Source organism: Pseudonaja textilis, chromosome 3 (assembly GCF_049901715.1).
Source record: "Pseudonaja textilis isolate UNSWEBS1 chromosome 3, rPseTex1.2, whole genome shotgun sequence".
NCBI classification, from domain to species: Eukaryota; Metazoa; Chordata; class Lepidosauria; order Squamata; family Elapidae; genus Pseudonaja; species Pseudonaja textilis.
In genome coordinates, this window is record NC_141992.1 from 163,693,582 (window position 1) to 163,716,336 (window position 22,755).

Genomic DNA, 22,755 nt, shown 5'->3' on the forward strand with positions numbered 1-22,755 from the left:
AAATGTTGCATGTCATATCCACTAGGGCAGGAGTGTCAAACTTGTGCCATCAAGGCAGCATCACATGACATATCCTGACTTTTTTCCCCTGCACTAAATAGGTGTGGGCATAGCCAGTGTGTGACGCATCCGGCTCTAGAGAGCTACACCTGGTGGGACTCAGAAGAAGGGCCTTTTCCATGGTGGCTCTGTCTCTTTGGAACATCATTCCCCCAGAGATTAGAATGGCCCCCACTCTTCTGGAAGGCGCTGAAGATCTAGTTCTGCCAGCGGGTCTGGGCAACCCAAAATGGGATGGAGCACATTAAATGGCTCATGTGATGTGTTGTCGCCAGGGTGTTGGGGGGGTTATTATATTATTTTATTAATTATTATCTTTTATTGGTTTTATTTTATATATATATGACTTTTTTATATTCCTGTAAGCCACCTTGAGTTGCCATGTGTGAATAGGCAGCAATATAAATTTCCTAAAATAAAATAGTGATACTTAAAACACAAAGCAAAATAATACCAACAACTTAAAAGCAAAACAATTTTTAAAAACATTTAAAGCATTTAAATTCAGTACATCTGGAGCTCATTAGATCGAAGAAATCTTATAAATAGGCCTTTTAAATGAAGTATGGAAAAGTATTACCAATATTTTAGCCCACACAATAGTAATATAAAATGTTATAACCTATTGTAGAAGAAATATAATGTTTAATAAATATAGTGTAATCTACAAGGATTTGGCTGCACTATTATATTACATGGGCCTTTTTATCTACTATAATTTAATTATTCCAATATTGTCATGATTAAATCTCATACAATTAAGATTTCTTTACTCAGGTAGCATTTCTAGTGCATATTAATTGCTCTGAATGTTTGAATTATAGTTCTATGTTAGTTACTACAATCTTTTTAGTACATGATAATATAGTAAACAATCTGTTTAACAGATCTCTTTTTACCAGACGTGATATAAACAAGACAAATGTTCAGTTCAGACTTCATTCCATTAACAGGATAATGTGCATTATATCAAACAAGTTTCTATTAAATTGGGATTTTACTGCAAATGACAGCAGTCATGTCAATTATGTAATTATGCAAATGATGTAAATTCTGATTTAATGGATATTTGGATTTAACAGAAACTCATTTCCCCAAATCATCTGTTAAATACAGCATTTACTGTAATGAAGTTATTCTTACCATAATAAAGTTATTCTGTAAACACTGTTGATGAATGATAATAGTAATTATGGAAATATTTTCATTTTTACAAAAATTTCAGCATAATAGAAAATTATGGAAAGATGTAAATATTATATAAGATATTTATAATAGGAATTGAAAATTATAATATAAACATTTATTTTATCAGGTTCAAAAACTTCAAGCTATTTTAAAACCAATGATGTTGAGACGACTGAAAGAAGATGTGGAGAAGAACCTGGCACCCAAGGAAGAAACTATTATTGAAGTTGAATTGACAAACATTCAGAAAAAATACTACAGAGCTATTCTTGAAAAGAATTTCACATTTTTATCAAAAGGAGGTGGACAAGCAAATGTTCCTAATCTGTTAAATACTATGATGGAACTGAGAAAATGCTGCAACCATCCATATCTTATAAATGGTATGCTTTCTCCTATTTAACAAAAATATTGTGTAAGGATTATAGTTATATGTATATTATGGCTGCCCATCTCACTTGCATATGAATCTCGGTAGCTTACACAATTAAAACACAACTAACAATCTACATTATTTACAGATTTCAATTTTAAAACAAACTGTATTTTTGAGGAAGCTGTGAATGTTCTATTCAATCTCCAAATGCCGGGTTTAACTACATGCCAACTTACTGAATGATTGCATCAATGCCTTATGACAATAATCAACTCAGATGCCTTTCTTGTATCTTCAAGCCAGGTGTCATTATTTTAATTGAAGAAATGATTTCCTAATTACTTTTAAAGGCACATTTTTGTCATCAATAGGCTTATACATCAATAAATTTAGAACTGCCTAGATACATCAGATGTGAATTGAATCACATAATAAATCATGTCAGCTTGTTAATATAGATAATTATGGTTCATTCAATAAAAAAAGAATAAATGAAGTTTCTGATAGATCAAAATGTAATTTGGTCTAAACCAAAATAGTTCTATACACTATAATAGTGATTAGAAATAATTATCTAAAAAATAAGTATGTATATTTCTACTTTCCACTGTTGGTGTGGATTTTTCCTTTCCATGTCTTAACACACTATTTTAAGATATAAACAGAATTCTAATGCTTCATTGCACAAATGTTACTGCTATAAGATACTGCTTGTTTCCGTATATTAAGTTACTTGTACTAATTGTTCTTCATTTATAGGATGTGAATGTCATTATGTTTTTGTTTTCAGTATTAAAATAAAACTAGATTAAAACAAAAACAAATTGGCCATATTTTAAGTTAATAAACACACTTTGTAATAATGATTTTAAGGTATCCTGAGTTTTTTTTTAATATACTGCTCTTCCATATGATCAAACCTCCCAGATTCTAAGTGAAGTCCAATGAGATAACTAATATTTAATGAAGTGGTAGAGGAACCATAAATTGCTGTGTTTGGCCCTTATTTTGTTAGTTTTAACTGTAACCTTTTTTATTGGGACATTTTTACTGTGATTATAATCTACACTTAAATTTATTATGCCACAAAATAGTCTTTACCTGGTAGATATTGAAGTCATTCAATTTGAGATTTGCTTCATACTAGAATTCAGTTAATGTAACTAATAATTTTGACGGTTAGTAACAGTATGTAAAACACTTTCTAAAAACAGAAATGGTTTTGTCATTATGTTCTCTATTCATTGTTATATATATTGTGCTTAATGTTCTTAATTTGCTAATTAATTATTCAGTCATTCACTGCTCCCTAATTTGTTATGACTTCTGGCTTGGCACCTCTATGTTGTTGTGAAACTTGTTTGCTGGAAGCTTTGCTTTTATTGTTTGTACTTATTTATATATTTTCCATGTTAAATCTAAATAAATATATAAATACACGTTTACACATAAAACTCTTAGGCATTGTATGGGGACCTGGAAGTAAATTCATAATTTTATCAATAAAACCTTTAGAGTGTTCATATATTGCTGTCCAATCTCTGCAGGTGCTGAAGAGAAAATTTTGGAAGAGTTTAAAGAAACATACAATCCTGACTCTCCAGATTTTCAGCTCCAGGCAATGATCCAGGCTGCTGGCAAGCTAGTACTGATTGACAAGTTGCTGCCAAAATTGAAGGCTGGTGGCCACAGGGTGCTTATCTTTTCCCAGATGGTGCGCTGCTTGGACATACTGGAAGACTACCTCATTCAAAGACGGTGAGAACAAACAGTATAGTTTAAGTTTAGCAAATAAATTCTGTCAATTATACTATTAAGTATTTAGCCTGTGTTGCACAGAGAAGGAATATTTTATAATGAAGTAGAAGAATTCCTAAACAAAATTGCTCATTAATTCTCTTTGTTCGTAATCATAGTATACAACCTTTTACTTTAGACTTTATGATTTACTTATTTCTAAACTGCCCATCTCCTTCAAAGAGTGGAGTGGTTTTTGCTAAAAGCAATAATGCTTTTAGAATAAAACATTATTAAAACCCTTTTTCTATTATATGTAGAGTTATTATATTATATGACTCTAGTAAAAGTCCATAAAACAGTCATTAATAAATCTTAGATTTTCAAAAATGTTTTCTTCCTTTTATTATTTTTTTCAAATGGAACAATTTTCAGGCTCTTAATACTGGATGACACATAGCCAATTAATTATATCAGCAACATTTTTTCTGTAATTTTCAGCAATTTGACATACATTTTTGAAATAAGAAATCTTACTGCTCACTTATTTTTTATATACTTGTATACTTCCTTTTACAGCTAGAACTGAAATTGAGCTGGAAAGTTATAAAAGCTAATAAGAAAAAAAGATGCATTTTCTGAGAACAATGCTTTCAGTCTTAAAATACTGGCATGGAGGGAATATTATATTAATACTACTTTACTTTTGTAGATATCCTTATGAACGAATTGATGGCAGAGTAAGAGGCAACCTTCGTCAAGCAGCTATTGATAGGTTTTCCAGACCTGATTCTGACAGATTTGTTTTTCTACTATGCACAAGAGCAGGTGGCTTGGGGATTAATCTTACAGCTGCTGATACCTGCATTATTTTTGATTCAGATTGGAATCCTCAAAATGATCTTCAGGTAATATTGTAAAAGGCAATTAACACATTCTATTCCCTTAGCTCCCCCCCCCGCCCAGAATTTATTGCTCAGATAATATGTTTTGTTTGAACAAAAATTTAAAAACAACATAATGTTCTAACGTTTGATCATTTTACTACCTTTTAAAATCTGTTTAAAAAATACATCTCATTTCATATTTTTCCAGGCTCAGGCTCGATGTCACAGAATTGGACAGAGCAAATCAGTGAAGATCTACAGATTAATAACAAGGAATTCTTATGAAAGGGAAATGTTTGACAAAGCAAGCTTAAAACTTGGTCTTGATAAAGCTGTGCTTCAATCCATGAGCGGAAGAGAGAATGCTACAAATGGGGTAAAAATATATGCCCCTCTGCCTCCCTTTCCTTTAATATATATTGCTTTAAAAATAGTATAAAGTATCCCTGAGTATAGCTTGACTTCTGATGATGACATATGTCCGTGTTGTTTTATCTGCAGTAATATGAAATGTGGCAGTCACATATTTTTTTAGGTTATTTATTCAAGTTCTGAGTTTAGTCTACAGCTCTCGGATTTCCTGTTTGTTTTCTATCTAAATTATTTATATATATTATTTATAATTATAATTATAGTTATAGTTATAATATTATATATATAAATATATATATATTTCTGAGGTTTTTGCGGGTATTTGTATGTGGATCTTTGGTTATTCGGGTTTTCTTCCACGTAAAATTGGAAGTATCCTGGCAACGTTTCAACGAAATCTCATTAGTCATCTTCAGGCTTGTGTCTGGCTTTGTGCTTCTTAGAGTAATGTGAGCTTGCAGCTGCTTCTTCCTTTTAACTGCTAATGGGGGGGTGACTTGATTGTGTGGGGGCTTGGCTGTGTTCTCATTGGTTGGGGGTTTGGCTGGGTTCTGATTGGTTGGGGGTTTGGCTGTGTTCTGATTGGCTGGGGGCGTGTTCTGTTCAGGTGGGGGCTTGGTTGTGCTCTGGTTAGTCTTAGTTGCTGGGGGATTTGAGCTGGTGAGCTGTGATCCTGTTGTTTGGCTTCGCGTTCGAATCGGAACACAGCCACCCCCACCCAATCAGAACACAGCCAAGCCCCGACCCAATCAGTCACACCCCCACTAGCAGTTAAAAGGAAGAAGCAGCTACAAGCTCACATTACTCCAAGAAGCACAAAGCCGAAAACAAGCCTGAAGATGATGAATGAGACTTCATCGAAACGTCGCCTAGATACTTCCAATTTTACGCAGGAGAAAACCCGAATAACCAAAGATCCACATACAAATACCCGCGAAAACCTCAGAAAATATATATATATATATATATATATGCCATACATACATACCATACATATATATATGCCATATATATATATATGCCATACATACATACATACATACATACATACATACATACGGTATTTAGCTTTGTTCAGGTATTTTCCCACGTCATTATAGTTGTTCTTTTAAAGTTGTAGCAATGTTTCGGCAAAATCTCATCTGCCATCATCAGGCTTCTGTATTGTGTTCGTCTGTGAGTCAGACTTTCACAGCTGTTTCTGTTTTAAATTTAGGGCTAGCCTACTGCTGTGCCAGAATGGTTTTTTCTTCATCCTGATTGGTTGGGAGTCTTGGTCTGTGTTTATTGGTCTTGGAGGTTGCTGTGTTCTGCTTGATTGGTGTTTCTAATATCTTCTGTCTGTTTTGTGGCTTTTTTTGTCTTGATTGGCTAGCAACATTGTGTTCCTGTATTGGAGGCTTTTAGTGCAGCTTGGCTCTGAGTAAATGGACAGCTATCATTTATTAGGAAGCTAGGTTTCATCTGGGTACCTGGTTGGGGTGTGTTTGAGCTGGAGGTATCAGGGGGGATCTGTTTGTGTCCAGGTGCTTGTCTGGCTAGTGGTGTGGAGATTTTTTTGTTTGTGAGTGCAGGCTTCCAAATGATTGACAGTCTGGTGGAATCACCTCTTCTATTCATGCTTTCAGGTCTTTTTTCAATCTCTATGGCTTCTCTGATAATTCTGTAGCTGAGGTTTTCTATAGTAGCTAGGGTTTTGGTGCCATTGAAGTCGATGCTATGACCTGTTGCTTTCATGTGTTGGACTAGTGAGGAAGTGTGTTCCAGCTTTTTTACTGCATTTTTGTGTTCATCTAGGGAGGTACTTATTCTTCTATTGGTCTGTCCAATGTATGTGGCAGGGCATGATGCACAGGAGACTACATATATGCATCATGCTTCATATATGCATATATGCTTCATATATGCAGGTCTTGGTGTGTTCAAGAGAGAGAGAGAGAGAGAGGGAGGGAGAGGGAGAGAGAGAGAGAGAAATGCTGTTATTTATTGCCATACAGTATATTCTATTTGTTTATTTATTGATTGAAAAATGTTTTTTTCCTACTATTCCTCCCCTTACTATATAATATGTTAATACTGTGTACTTGATTCATTTCAAAAATAATTAATTGTCTGTATTTTGTTCAAAAAAGATTTGACAGACCAGCTATATAATCCCATCCAAGCATTCCATCTAAATGTTCTAATTAAAAAGGAACTAGTACATAAAAAGTCTGGATATAAAAAGTCTAGGCATTCCTGTTAAAATGCCAGGTTTTTGAGATGTAAAAAAATCAGACTAAGATAAACCCTTTAATAATTCTTTCCACCTTTAATATAATATTTAAGCTATATAAGTCAGTTGAAAAAGAAGCTGAAATTATATAGTTGTGGAAAAAAACTAGAATATGCCTGTATAAGTGTCAGCATTGGGATGTGACTGTGTTCAGAATTAATCAGTTCAAACTGATGTTAAATAGTAGTACATACTTGCCAACAATTAAAATAACTCTGGTCAAGCCCATGTAAAGTTCAACTGTTCTAGTAGCATTTTTCTGACATTTACTCAGTTGCCTCTTACAGCAGATGCCATGGTCTGTAAAGAGCTTACAAAACATCAAAAGGATCTCATTGTTGCAAGATATCAGTCAGGAGAAGAGTGCAAAAAATATCGGGACATTGGATATACTATGGAACCCAGTGAAGACAGTCATCAACAAGTGGAGAAAATATGGCATACCAATGACATTACCCAAAAGTGACATCCCTCCAAAATTAATTTAAAAAAAACAACAAGAAGAAAACTGGTCTGAGGGGCTGCCAAGAGGTCTACACTCTACAGCAACATTACAGTAGTTTCTTGAAAGTACTGGTTATGGACAGCAATCTCCCATATTCTGGGCTGTGGGGTACTGTGGCAATACTGTGGCCTTCTTATACAAAGAAAAGCATCCAAGTTCACCTACATTTTGTAAAAATCTGACTCAAGTGTGACAAAAGTATATGAAAAAATGTGCTATGATGTCAGTTCATAGGTTGAACTTTTTAGCCATAATTCCCAAAAACGTTTTTGCACCAAAACACTGTATATCACCCAAAATACACAATGAAGCATAATGGTGGCAACATTATGTTTTGAGGCTGCTTTTCTTCAGTTGGAACTGGGGTTTAGTCAAGGTAGAAGGAATTATTTTGGCACAGAACCTTCAGGCTTCTGCTAAAATGCTAAAGAAGAAGCAGAATTTCACCTTTCAACATGACAACAATAAAAAGCATATATCCAAATCAACAAAAAAAAATGGCTTACCAGAATAAGATCAAAATTTTAGAACGGCCCAGCCAGAGCCCAGACCTGAATCCAATTGAAAACCTGAAGAGGGCTGTGCATAGGAGGTGCCTTTGCAATCTGACAGATTTGGAGCACTTTCACAAGGAAGAGCAGGCAAAGATTCCCAAGGCAATATGTGCTGCACTGACAGGCTCCTACCTCAAAAGACTAGATGCTGTCATTAAGTGATTCAACAAAGTATTAGTTTAAGCGTGAACACATTTATGTAGCCATATTATTCTAGTTTTTAATTGTTATTTTTCCCACTGTAAGTAATAAGAAACTTTATTTAATGCAATGCTTTTCATGTTCACTTGCTTTGAAAAAAAAGGTCCAACCTTTGATATACATTGAAATTGAATAAATGTACTCCAGTTATTGCTTTATTTTGAATTTGGGAGCATGGCATAGAAATGAGAAAGTTAAGTTCCAAAAACCTTCAGTTATGAAAAGGTAGCCTCCTGAACCAGCAAGAAGGAAAGTATCATTTTGAATTTCTCCTTCTAACTTCAAAGGAGAAACAGTACTAGATAGAATTGTTTCTTAATCCTAATTATACTTGTTAACAAAAATAAATTTCTTTGCTAGCTGATGAATATTAATCAAAAATAAAAAGACAGCTCCTTTTCCTCACAACGTACAGGTTCAACAACTCTCCAAAAAGGAAATAGAGGATCTTTTGAGGAAAGGGGCTTATGGTGCTTTAATGGATGAAGAAGATGAAGGATCCAAATTTTGTGAAGAAGATATAGATCAAATTCTTTTGAGACGAACACATACAATCACAATTGAGTCTGAGGGAAAAGGCTCCACATTTGCAAAGGTCAGTAAAAAAGTTAATTTTCTAAATTAATCAGAATCATAAATGAATGATCTTTCCTATGGATAACCTCAGAATATAGACTTATCCTTAAATTTCACTGTAGCAGACACTAAAATAATGTTGCTCCAAATCAGAATCTAACTAGTCCAAACACAAAGTCCACGGGCCAGTCCATGGGGGCCATCCTAGAAAATGTAAGGGGCCATCCCACATCACTTCGGCCTGCTCAGTATGAAGAGGAAACATTGAGCTAACGTGGTTTCGTCTGGGTCTACTCAATGCGAAGAGGAAAAATGCCAGCAGTTTGTTGAGTGGCGTGAAGCTGGCCACTACCACTCAATCGGCCATGCCCACCCAATCGGCCACACTCACCCAGTCGACAATGCCCGCCTGGCCCCTGAGATCAGCCACAGCCCTCAATGAAATTGAGTTTGACACCCCTGAAGTAGTGTATTCCCCTTCTAAAAAAAAATAGGATACTTTATAAGAAAGTCATGTAGAAAAACAGAAGAAACTATAAAATATCTGGAATATCAAATTTCATATCTTAAAATAAATATCAATGTATGTTCAGTGTATACAAGAAATAAGGTGTTTTAGAGAACCTGTATCTCAGCTGAGAATACTCAATAAAGAACATGTTCAAAGTAAAATGTTTTGTATCTTTAACACATGATATGAAGAACTATCTAGCAGTGATATACATGGGGAGAAAATTTATTAGGAAATTTTGTACAGTACGTAAGGGAAAATAATTTATTTCGCTGTATTCCAATGAATGATCCCCCATCACTAGTTTAGAAGAAGGAAAGTAAAATACAATTTTTAAAGCACTCATTTGACCCCTTGTGATCCAACCCTATGACACTGCAACAGATAATAAAGAACGTTTTTGTTACAGAACTTTCACTCAGAGAATAAGAATGCTCCTTTTTACTTCAAATGACATTTTGCATCTTAATAATATTTCTATGTTTAAAAGGAAGATGTTTAGTTATTTCATTTATTTCTGGCAGACAGGGATTTGTCATTGTTCTCATCTTGAGGATACTGCTGAGCAGTAGTGTTGCATAGCTAGTCTAGCAGAAGCATTCAAAAGTGACATGTTTTGAGTCCCATCACCCAATAATTCTGGTAGATTCAGATCTTTGAAAATATTTCATGCACCTCTGGTCACTCTCTTTTACTTTGGATCTCTGGTGATTCAGAACTACCTATTTTTCCAGTCCATTTTATATTTTTCTGTTTTTATTTCTGTAGTCATGCAAATACAGTTATTTTCATTACATAAGTGTGTGTATATTGCAGCCTTTAATCAAACTTTTATATATATTTTTTGTTTTAGGCTAGTTTTGTTGCATCTGGTAACAGAACAGATATTTCTTTAGATGATCCTAATTTCTGGCAGAAATGGGCAAAAAAAGCTGAACTTGACATTGAAGCCTTAAATGGAAGGGTGAGAAATTTGAACTTACCTGTTGTATTTAATTTGCTAAAATACATTTATTATTACTTTTTAAACAAAAATATGTTTTTTATTTTTGTTATAGAACAATCTAGTTATTGATACTCCAAGAATAAGAAAGCAAACTAGATTATACAGTGCGGTCAAAGAAGATGAACTGATGGAATTTTCAGACCTCGAAAGTGATTCTGAAGAAAAACCTAGCATAAAACTTCGTAGGCCACAAGACAAATCCCAGGGATATGCAAGGAGTGAATGCTTTAGAGTAGAAAAAAATCTGTTGGTCTATGGGTAAGTAAAATGGACTGGAAAACAAAACAGTATTCAAGGCTTTATATAACTATATTACTCCACGCCTTCTATTTATATAGGGTTAAGCTTATTGCACAGAGAGACTGCAAATAGAAGTCTCATAGAATACAACAGATGTTGTTTCTTGGAATGTGTTATTTTCCTTGACAGTGAACTGGAAGAACTTGGCTTGCATGCATTGTTCTGAATTGTTATGTTCTTCATTTTCTCATTTATTTATCCATTCATACCAGTGCATCATTTCATTGTTAAAAATCACTCTAAAGTGAAAAATAATTCACTTTAGAAAATTATTTACGAAAAGTAAAAAAAAAAGTCTAAGTATTGTTCGTGATAGCAATTACGTTTATGCAACTTTGTAGAATCTCCAGAAAAATAAGACTATAAACAGCTAAAATAATAATTATACACATTAATTAGTAAATAACACAGATTTCATTAGAAGACTAGGTAAACAGGTCCATTTTAGTTAATTCTAAAAACTGACAAGATTCAAGGCCAATCGTAATTGAACAAAGAGAGAATTCTGTTAATGGGAGCTTGTCGTGAGAATATTCTTTCTCTGGTCATCAGATAGCAGATCATTGGCAAAGCACATTGAAAAAGTGTCCCTACTAAATCATAGTTGACAGACATATAGTATATTTAAGGGAACAGTTGCCACATATACTTTGTATTCTATTACAATGATATTTGATGTACTTTCTGAACATATGTTTGTGATAACCAAACACATATGTTTGTGATAATCAAACCTCAGTCTGTTTTGGAATGAGTCCAAATATCCTGTTTTCTTCCAACAGCACATGTAGCTATATATGTACCATCTTTTCAAGGATAGATTATTGACTGGATTAAGAGATGAAGAACCAAATGATTAGGAGTGGGCTTCTTAAAGTGGAGGTGTGCTATCATACTTCTCAAGTTAGCTAATAGAAAACTTTTCCACAGAAGTACATTTACTGATTCCAACTACTTACTCTTACGGCACTAATTCAGATCAAATATGAAGGACAGGAATTAGGAAGACATATAATGGAAGGCACTGCTTCACACATTTTCAACAATAGTGTCTGGGTTAAAATATAAAAGAATAGGTTAAAATATAAAAGAATGGTTTTATCTCGTAAGCGTCCTTCTGAGTGTGCTTGTAGTCTCCAAGAGTCTATTTGTAGGAGTAGAATTTAAAAGTCACCTAACAACACAATATTATTTTTCTAGATGATTAGAAATGAGAATATGGAATGATGGCTATAAAGAAACTCTTTACCTTTACTGCGACATGTTAGCACAATGAATTTATCTTCAGATTTGATTTTCACTATTTGTGCCCCAGCCATATTGTGATATGTTTCGTTGCCCATAGGCCTTCTGAAGTCCAAAAAGCTTTCCAGACTTTACATTGGCAGAGATGTTAAGAGTGATTTAGTCAGCGATCCATTTAATCACACTATTAATATTCAAGTTAAGGTCTCAGCAGAATTGCCAACCTTGTCACCAAGTTATTCAGGAATCGTTAACATTACATAATTATCCCAAATCAAATGATCCTAATGGATCCCCCAGCCTACAGGGAGATAAAAAAAAAATGTCAGTTCTAATCTTGTCAGGAAATGCTTAGACAATGGCAAAAAGAGGATGACAACTCCCTTCACTTTTAGATCACACTCTTCCTATTTTAATGCAACCAGATGAAGAATATGTTCTGTTTCCTAATGTGCAGTCAGTGATCCAATAAGACAGTTCCATGGTTTACAATAGAATCCATCACATCACAAGCCAGGAATCAAAAGGCAGCCCTGAAATGAATGTTAAAATCCCCATGGAATGCATTATTGGCTTTTCCATTATCAGAAATCACCATGACTAGTTCAAGAAATAGCGGAATGGTCAAAACACAAAACTTCTGTTTCTGTAGCCTAATACTAGGACATAACATCTGTAAAAGCAGCAACAGAGTTGAATGGCCTGCTGGTAAACACAAAAGATCACAACAATTCTGTCCCCCCACCCTCCAATTTATGCTAGTATGCCCAAGATAGGCAGTGCTGGATCAAATTGATCCTGTTCAGTCTCATTAATACACATCAAGTGAGCCCTCTTATTTGTGAATTATATATTATTATTTTAGGTTGATCTGGCATTCACTGACAGCACTGCCAGACTAAAAGATAAGTTGACAGGCAACTGTATTCTGGAATATGGGAGAGAAACACCCTGATGGCACATTTCAATCTGTATGCGTACTGGAAAACATCCGTCCTATCCATTACAGTTTAGATTGTACAGTTCTATTTCTTCTCCACCCATATCTCCAGATAAATTCAGTATCATTACTAGCAGAGAGCTACAATAGATAAGGCAACCTTTTTGCAAACATCATACACAGTATTTCCTGCATCAGCCTTCTCCAACCTGGCATCTAATATACATGTTTAGGCTGCCACTCTTACAATTTTGTCAGTGGTAAAATTGAGGCAACTACTGTAAAAGCCCAGATTTTCTTTCAAGCCCTTTAGAAAATCTAATGATTAAAAATATAGTTGCATAACCATAAATAACACAATTGTTACCTAATTCCATACTAAAAATTCTTAAGATCATTAACAAAAATAGATTTCTCTATTTTAAAGAAATCTGCTTCTGTTACCATTATTCCCAAGATCTTGTACCATGTAGTTCTTAATTTGGGCCTGGAATTTTGGTCATAAGTTAGCCAGTCATCAAATCAGCCACACATGACCTGGTTTGATTTTATGGGTTGTTGTTTTTTCAGTGTAGTGAGTTATAACTGTTAAGGAAACCATATGGTCATTAAAGGAAACCAACATCTACTATTGGTACTTGCTGCCAGTTTCTGCCACAAAATACATATGTATATATTTTAATACAAAAATTCTGTGGAATAAGTAGTCCTTGACTGCAGTTGAGCCCAGAATTAGGGTTATCTGTTAAGGCAGTTTTAAGTGAGATCCCCACATGATCGCCTTGCTTAATTACCATAATCCATGCTCTCTTCATTGCTGCCATTAAACAGAGCATGGGGTGCCTTGGAGTGGAGAAGAAGGTCTAGATTAGAAGGCCTGGCACAGGCGCAGGCCCACACCGAACACCTTATTAGCCCATACTTTGCCTGTACCAGGCCTCCTCAGACCTCTCCTGCACTGAGGCACCCTGTTTCCCACCCTGCTGGGACTCATACCCCTCAGTCTCCTCCACCTCCTCCCATCATGATTTGGTTTTTTAACCTTTTTTGAAGATTGTCTTTGGAAAAGAGAAGTGGCCATAAGGGTAGGCAGATGGTTAAATGCCTGAATTTTGTTCACATATCTGCGGAAGTGCTATAGTGGCCATAACTTCGGGTACAGGTCGAAGTCCCTTCATTCAGTGCCATTGTAAATTTTCAGCAGTTGCTGAACAGATAAGTTAGGGCTACTTGTAATGCCAAAATGTGATTTATTTTTTTAATATAGTTGGGGACGATGGACTGATATCCTTCTACATGGACGTTATAAGCGTCAGTTAACTGAGCAAGATGTGGAAACTATTTGCCGAACTATCCTTGTATATTGTCTCAATCATTATAAAGGGGATGAGAATATCAAAAGTTTTATCTGGGATTTGATTACTCCAACTGCAGATGGACAAACTCGGGCCTTAGTTAATCATTCTGGTATGTTATCTGCGTCTTATTTCATATCAAGTGCTGTTGAAGCCATAAAACATTGTTTTAAATCCATTGAGAAGTATTCTGTGATCCTGAACAAAGCAAGTATAGATCTGTACTTTTATGTGAAATATGTTTCAGTATTATCATTATTAAACTTACTCTCTGTCACTGGGAATTACACGTTAGTGTCTTCATCTGATATTTCAATGCTAAAAGTCCCTCTCCAAAATTTATCTTGGCCATTTCTATAATGAGTATGTAAAAGTCCAGAGGTATCACTGTTCTTTAAGTTAAATGTGGAAAACTAACCAGCATTATGACAGACAATTTTTTGTCACTAAGCAATGCACTTGTAAAGAACAACATCATGTGACCATGCCACTTAGCAAAGGGAATTCTGGTACTTCCAGTTGGTGTAGTTAAGTGAATCCCAGGACATTATTAAGCACAATGTCATATAGTCACCATTTGTGACCTTCTGCCAGCTTCCCCATTAACCTTGCTTGTGGAAAGCTGGCAAATGACAATCACACAGTACTCGTCACCAAGTACCCAGATGCATATAGAATCTTTCCTGGCTATATAAGTAGATGTTAAAGTTCAAAGTTAAGACCCTTTCTATGCAAAAAAGATGCTCTGCAATTGAGTTGTTATGTCAATATTTTCCCCCAGTTAATAAATTTAATCCCTGTGATTACATATATTTTGTTGGCAAAATATGTGAAGTTTCAAATTTATTAATTGATGGACCTCTTTTAGAAGTTTCAGCCAAATACATTTGTTGTTCAATCCTGTACATCAGCTTAGAGACATTTGGCCACTCCTCTTATTGTACTCCTCCATCTAATTTTTGGACTGCCTTACATGAACTGTTCATTATGCCCCAATAGTTCAATTTGGTGAAGATTAAAGCTTTCATTTGGCCATTCCAAAAATGAAATTACTTCTACTTCTGCTGTTCTATTATAGTTTTAGCTGTGTGTTTAGCATTATTGTCCTTTATGACCTACATTCATTTAAGATTCAACTCATGAACAATTATTGACATTATCTTGTACAATGTATAGTACAAGCCATAGTCCATTGTCCTGTCAATTATAGTGAGGGATCTGAGCCTGACTTTGCAAAAGGATCCCAAACTATGCTATTTATGCCATGATGCTTTATGATTAATTTCTTTTGTTGGAATGAACCATTTTCTCTAAAATGAACTATTGGAATAAACTGCTGGATCATTTAGGGTTTTTTAAAAATATATTTGAGATCGATGCCATATACTTTTATGAGAAAAGAGGTTTCATCCATTATACCTTTACATGCATACTATTATTAAATTATTAAATATTTTCCTGATGGTAGACTGATGAATACTGATATCACATATGCTTGTCTGAGCAGACTGACTGTGGCCATAAAATGCAAAAAAAAATTAATAGGGAATGGGCTCTCCAATTCATATATGATGCTCATCTCATTTACTGGAACATATGAGTTGACCTCTCCCATTAAAAGATTTGATTATCTTTGAACATCACAAACTTTTTCTAACAAAGACAGTGAATGTTGACTCAGTATATTCAGTAAAAACATAACACCATGCAGTTAATCAAGAAGCTTATTAAAGAGAGATCCAATATGGAACTAAGGAGAAATTTCCTGACAATGAGAATAATTAATCAGGGGAACAGCTTGCCTCGCAGAGTTGTTGGTGCTCCATTGCTGGTTGTTTTCAAGAGAAAATTGGACTATTATTTATCCAGGGTTGTATAAGGTATCCTGCCTTGGGCATGAGGTTGGACTAGAAAACCTCCAAGTTCCCTTCCAGCTCTACGATTCAATTATTGTTTATTTAATCAGAGTTTCTCAGATAATTCTAAAGGGTTCACAAAGATTCTTTTGCCACTGTATCTACTGCATAAAAATCCTCAATGTCAGAACCCTAAATGTAATCTTTTCTCTATAAAATGCCATTTTGTTTTAATTGCAAATGATTAAAATTGCTGCTTAGCTGTATATTTCCCTTGTGCATTAAATAAGCTTTTTATACCAGCATATGTTACACAGTTCTTTAGCATTTGCTTCTGTGTGGGAGAAGGTCACTGGATTGTTCTAAGTGAGCAGTTTGTTTCAGAGTTGCTGAAAGGCTATAACATTATTTTAAGTTCATTGGCAGAATAATGGGATGTAAACATTGAGCATGATCCAGCCACAGTGAAACATTACTACATCCTTTCATCTCTTATGTCATGTTAATGGAACTGAAATACTTTTAACTTTGGCACAAATTTAGCTAATGAATGAAATTCTACAGTATCTTTAAATTACATATATGTAGAATATGCTGTAATACATTTATGTTATTCTGCAACTAGCACCTTTCATAATTTGCAACACAGTTCTAGCTATGCCTGTTCAGAAACTGAGTTAAAACAGGATTAACACCCAGGTAAGTGCATAGGATTTTAAGCAGAGTGCTTAGGAGGGTGAATTGTACAATAGCATTCTGTGGTTTTCTAATTATTTTCAATTACAGCAATAGTGTCTTTAACTATGATACTGTTCATCATGGAATGGAATAGTGTAAAGTATGACCTAGCTTTCTAGAAGTCCATACCATAATGATAAAGGGCTGTGAGAAAGTGATTTCACAGGCAGATGGCCTCCTTTGACATGGTGTCAGAGTTAATGCTGAAAAACCATGCATGTGTACATTTCTTAGGCTTGTCTGCTCCAGTGCCCCGAGGGAGAAAAGGCAAAAAAGTAAAAGCTCAGAGTTCACAACCAGTGCTTCAGAATGCTGACTGGCTAGCCAGCTGTAATCCAGATGCCTTGTTTCAGGAGGACAGCTATAAGAAACACCTCAAACATCACTGTAATAAGTAAGTTAATCCATTAAATTAATTTGACCCATTTTGACTTGAACTTGAATGTTTCATGGAACTCAAATTCTAGGACCATAATATAGGTCATGTAGATTACTATAAGGATAATCTTTAAATTATGCCTCACCATTGTCACTGTTTAATAGATGCATACACATTCTTATGATAGTTAATGCTTAACATTTTTCTTAGGATACAGATTACTGTTTCGTCTTCTCAATGTGGTCAGTTTAAATTACTGTCCGTATTTAAAATGTGGTTGGTCTTAGTTCATTGAATTACTGGAATTTATTTTTTTCATTAGCCTGGTGTATGGTACTTAATCCTTACATGCTATTCAAATAAAGTGTTAAATTATATTACATGTTCTATGGCTATTATGAGGTGAGATAAGGGACAGGCTGTAACTTTAATTATATTTATTTTGAAATTATCCCTGTTAGAAATGTTGCAATTTTGAACAACATATGTGATGAAAAAAACTGTATAATTGCTGATGTTATTCAGGACTTAGCTGCCTGATGAAAACAAATCATGAGCAATAAAAGACATTTAATTCATGTTCCTCAGAATTTATGTATTAGGAAGTATATTGTTTTCTTTAAAACATAAACTGTTCATCATAAAAGTCTATTCTACAAACCATAATATTTAATTGTAGTTACATATTGGAATTCATTTACTGTGTAGTACATTATTATTATTAATATTGTACTGGCTATGGTTATTGCTTTTGTGCATTCTCTTGACCTTCTGGAAGACTGTTAAGACCTGGTTTTTTCCTCCTGCATTGGGCCAGGGTGTTAGAGAAGCCCTATAAAAGTGTATTGATTTTGCAAGTTTGTGATATGGCATTTAGGCTTTTTTGTAGTGGATTTTTTTTGTTTGGTTAGAGAGGCTCATTTTATATGGTTTCTTTTATATTTTTTTCCTTATAAATGGTTTTTGATCACTCAAAATTATGTATTTAAGATGGATGGCTATTGAACCTTTCTAAATATGCTTCTTAAAAGTTGCTTTGAACAAAATGATTAATAAATTCAAAAATAAATTTACATCTTCTGAAAAAGATAATCTGGTCAGGATGCTCTAGCCATCCCCTCTTAAAATCATCTTCCTCCCTCACCCCTCCTTCTCCACCACCTCTCTCTTATATTCTTTCTCTTTAGACTTATCGATGATCAACTCAACACTGACTGTGTGTGTCAGATATTTTTTAAAAAAAACACAATATCTAGAAATAAAAACAGGAAATATAACAATGTTTTTTATATTTTACATTAGTAAATATTGCAGGGTATATTGTTGGATAGCATGATCCCAAGTAAACTTTTTTTACTTTGAATATATAAGTTGTAAATAATTGAAAAGGTGTGCAAAAAAGAAGAAAGAAGTAAAAAAAAATTGAAGGAAAATATAATTCCAAAGGGTTCCATTAAATCAGGGGTCTTCAAACTTAACAGCTTTAAGACTTGTGGACTTCAACTCCCAGAATTCCTCTAGTCATGTTAGCTCAGGAATTCTGAGAGTTGAAGTCACAAGTTTTGAACTTGCCAAGTTTGAAGAACTTTGCATTAAATTATTATTAAAAATTTTTAAAAATAAAACAATATCTGAAATCAAAGAGTAACCTAGGCCCATTTATGTGTAGAAATGGCTTGTTTTTGGCCAAATACAGGATGGCCAACTCCTTAAAGTTGGAGGACTTGTTCTTTCCTAAGTTACTTATTAGAATTTTGAGCCCACCAATGCTGAACTCTAATTTCTTCCATATTGGTATGTACTTGACCAACTGAAGAATCCTTGCAGTTTTGGTTGTTAAAGACCATTAAGTCTCTGGAGTATTTTGTTTTTTTAAAGATAGAAATGCCAGAATTATTTGTCAGGGACAGTTGAAGTCTAAAAGCAGCACAGCTGTTTACCTAGCATCACATACTCCCTCTATACAAAGAAAAATCCACCTTATTGGCTTTCAGGAAGGTGGTGAAGACCTCAATTTTTCTACAGGCAGTGTTAATTGAGTTCTGGCATGGTTGTGTAGGATCTATGGCTGTGAGAATTTTATTGGAGTCCATGTTGTCTTTTTTGTTCTTTTCTCTTTCTTTAAATTGTATTAAGTTTTCATCTTTGTTTGTCATCCAGAATTTGTCTGGTAGATGGACAGACAAATGGACAGACATGTACTATTGCTTCATTTATTAATTGATAGTAAATAATATAAATTATATAAGGCAGCTATTAAATAAGTTATGTTCTTTCTTTTAGAAGATTGTTCACTAGGTGCTGTCTATGTTGCAAATTGTTTTGCATTTGTGTAGAAACAGTGTCTCAGATAATGCTTTTTATTCTGTAGGCATACTACATTAAAAATTGGTGTCCCAAAGTCTTTTACAATATTGCAGGTGCTTTAGGGTGTCTTATTACCATGCAGAAAGAGCTGGGATAGAAGCTGCAGGGGTGTTGCCCAAACTACTAGATATACACGGCTAACCAAGTAAAAGCCAGGAATACGTTTGGGCTTTTTTCTCAGTTTGACAACATTACTCTGTGGGGATGAGGAGCTTCAGAAAACTGGGGGGTGGGGGAGAGGCAGATGTAGTACATATTGCTAAGTCACATCAGTAGTATTTCAAATAGAAAATGCTTTTTCAGTGTATTTTTAATAGTTTTCTAGCATCATTAAGAATGGAAGAGAATAGATGTTTAATTACATCAATTTGGTCTTTGAGTATGAATATAGGATTATGGATCCAAAATAAATGTTTATATTCTTTTAGAGGAATTACACAGTGAAGCTAAATATGGTATAATCTGTTGTCTTCTAAGGTAAATAGGGTAATAAGAGAAGTAAATTTGACAAAAACTTTTTACAAAATAATTTCTTAAGAAAACACTAACATTTTCCTATTTTTTAAAGCAAAAATTTGTGTAATCTAACAAGTCTTAGCATTCCATGCTGGGGGTTTATTGTAAGGTAGTAAAACCAGGTTTTATATCTCGTTTATTCCTACAACTTCTGATGTGCTTCCAAAAATGGTATTAAGGCAGCAGCTGAGGAAATTTTATGAGATAATGAAGCAGAACAGTTACTGAAAGCCATCTGCTCAGTTGTTTACAAACTTGCCTCAATACTTCAGAGGCAGTGGTAGAGTACGTGTCTAAACTTCACAAGCTGCACTAGGTAGAACTAAATGAAATGCGCCTGGGTTGGGCTGAGCTCAATCCCTCTCTGTGCAGTCTAAGCGGTTGCCAGGCAGGCCTGTTGGAAGCCAGCAGAAAGCACCACACAGAGGTGATTATGTGCCACCATCTGTCACGCTTCAAGCCTACCATACAGCATGGCTAATCAGCCTTGGCAGGATGATGGATGAACAGCAGCAGCTGCCAAAAGCCACTGTTGGCAAACAGTCCTGAAGTTAAGAACTTTTTCCCCTCTCTGTTTTCCTCTCCAGGGTCCTGCTGCGTGTCCGCATGCTGTACTATCTGAGGCAAGAAGTTATAGGGGACCAAGCTGACAAGATCTTAGAGGGTTCTGATTCAAGGTTAGTGCAAATTCAAGTTTATTTGTGCTTCATGATCACGGTTCATGTGAATATTTATTTATGATCACAAAAAAGTTAAAGATTAAACATATCCGTTTATTCTGCATATTTTAGTTGTTCATTAAGGATGAAGAATTGTTAATCTCATGAAATAAACTACTTCAACAGAATATCAGTGAATAATTTTAATTTATAAATCTCATGTAAAGGTTTAAAGTGGAAGAAAGTATACCATCTGGGGAGTTTTTTGCATATTTCATTTTTTGTTTAGTTACAATTATACAGATTTGTTCTTTTGATACTTATTCCAGCATCTAACAATATTTGGAAATGATAACTCTTTTTTAGTGAGATTGATATTTGGATTCCTGAACCATTTCATGCAGAAGTTCCTATGGATTGGTGGGATAAAGAGGCAGATAAATCTCTTTTAATTGGAGTGTTCAAACACGGTGAGTGATGTAATACTTTGAATAGAACTTCTTGGTAAAGCTTTCTGTTACACCAATATTCAGTCATAATATTAACAAGCATAGTTCCAAAGAACTGTTGGCTTCTGTTCCCTTTTTTCCTTCTGCATTAAAAAAAATGTATTCGAGTTGTAAATATCAGATGCTGTTTTTAAATGTTTGCAGAATATTTCAGAAGAAAACATTAATTTCTTGGCTGTAAATAACACAAAACCATATTTGTTTAAATAATAGCCAAATAGTTTTACAGTTCTCCATAAACTCTGCTTCCAACATTGTTCACTTACTAATTCTGCCAGTTAGTGTCAAAGTGGATGGTGGGCTTAACCTCTGCTATTAATCTGTACAAGTGCCTCCTGGGCTTTGTTCCAAGCAATATTTCACAAATGTCAGTGCTGAAAACTACGGGCTCCCTTGAGTGGGATGCAGCCTTGTTAACTTTGAAAGACTAGGGAAGTAGAGTTGGCATGATATATACAGTAGGCAAATCCTGATTATAATCCCAAGTCTCTGGAGCTTGGTGCAGCATTCTCAATAGCCCAGATTGTCTAAAGAAGATAATGAAGGCTTATAAAATCTTTCATGATTAGAATTTGGCTTGACACTGTACAGCAGTTAAGGAGAGTGTATTGTGGAATAAATCCTAATTGAATTGTACTGCTCTGCCTATATACAGGAGTTCTATTGTGGGCTCAACTGAAGCAAGTCTAGCCTAAAAACCACACTGATGCCACGCACTGTTGGGATCTGCCATTTTCCATCTAGTCAGTGTGGTCAGTAAGAAAAAACAGCAGTCTGAAAACTATGATGGGATCAGTATCATATTACAGACAGGCATCATCCTACATATTTCCTATGCATGTATCTCCAGCATAATTCCCTGGTTTCATTGTGATCAGAACAACCAAAAGAAGGTAGTTTGGTTGCATGTAGTGGAAGAAGGGCAACTCACAAGCACTTTTCTCTAGGTGTTTATCACATATTTATCACATTTCTCTTTCTCTTCTACCACCTATTCACACATTTTTCAGGATCTTCATTATCACTGCTCGAAGGGATTTTTAAAATAAGGTTTTCTTAGTTTATGATCAGTATAAAAGTATAATATGTACTGATTCTTATTGATAGATATTGGTCTTTTTATGCTTATCTGAATGCAGGCTATGAGAAGTACAATTCTATGAGAGCAGACTCTACTTTATGTTTTTTGGAACGGGTTGGCATGCCTGATGCCAAGGCCATTGCTGCTGAGCAGAGAGGGACAGATCTATTAACAGATGGTGGCGATGGGTAAGCAGGACATTATAAAAAAATTAATAAACTTGTACTGTATTGTGTATGCTGGCCTGACTTCACCTACTGCATCACATTTATGGATTCTCATACATAGGAATGTTTCAAAATGTTTATGTTGAGGAAAATAAGAAAATAATCATTTTTATTGTAACAATAGGTATTGTTGAAGAGGATTTCCTTTTGCTTCAGCATTCTTTGTTTGGTTTTTTTATTGTCTGTCATATGCTGCATAGTAAGCATTGAAAAATGTTTTGTTAATAGCTCTGATATTTTCTGGATTTTTTTCATTTAGAGGTGATTTTGATAGAGAAGATGAAGACCCGGAATATAAACCAACCAGAATTCCATTCAAGGATGAAATTGATGTA

At 34.6% G+C, this 22,755-nt stretch overlaps 1 protein-coding gene across 4 annotated transcripts in view; it reads left to right on the forward strand.

Annotated features, from left to right (window-relative positions):
• The window catches only part of CHD7 (chromodomain helicase DNA binding protein 7), a 197,896-nt gene that overhangs the window by 163,058 nt on the left and 12,083 nt on the right, over nucleotides 1-22,755 (forward strand). For all 4 annotated transcript variants that reach the window (XM_087931282.1, XM_087931281.1, XM_087931283.1 and 1 more), the window contains exons 16-28: nucleotides 1,376-1,631; nucleotides 3,172-3,382; nucleotides 4,074-4,269; nucleotides 4,457-4,624; nucleotides 8,571-8,750; nucleotides 10,096-10,206; nucleotides 10,301-10,506; nucleotides 14,001-14,200; nucleotides 16,917-17,076; nucleotides 20,532-20,621; nucleotides 20,970-21,073; nucleotides 22,252-22,381; nucleotides 22,680-22,752. In XM_087931282.1, coding sequence (XP_087787408.1) covers nucleotides 1,376-1,631; nucleotides 3,172-3,382; nucleotides 4,074-4,269; nucleotides 4,457-4,624; nucleotides 8,571-8,750; nucleotides 10,096-10,206; nucleotides 10,301-10,506; nucleotides 14,001-14,200; nucleotides 16,917-17,076; nucleotides 20,532-20,621; nucleotides 20,970-21,073; nucleotides 22,252-22,381; nucleotides 22,680-22,752 — 2,085 coding nt within the window. The remainder of the gene's footprint in view (nucleotides 1-1,375; nucleotides 1,632-3,171; nucleotides 3,383-4,073; nucleotides 4,270-4,456; nucleotides 4,625-8,570; nucleotides 8,751-10,095; nucleotides 10,207-10,300; nucleotides 10,507-14,000; nucleotides 14,201-16,916; nucleotides 17,077-20,531; nucleotides 20,622-20,969; nucleotides 21,074-22,251; nucleotides 22,382-22,679; nucleotides 22,753-22,755) is intronic.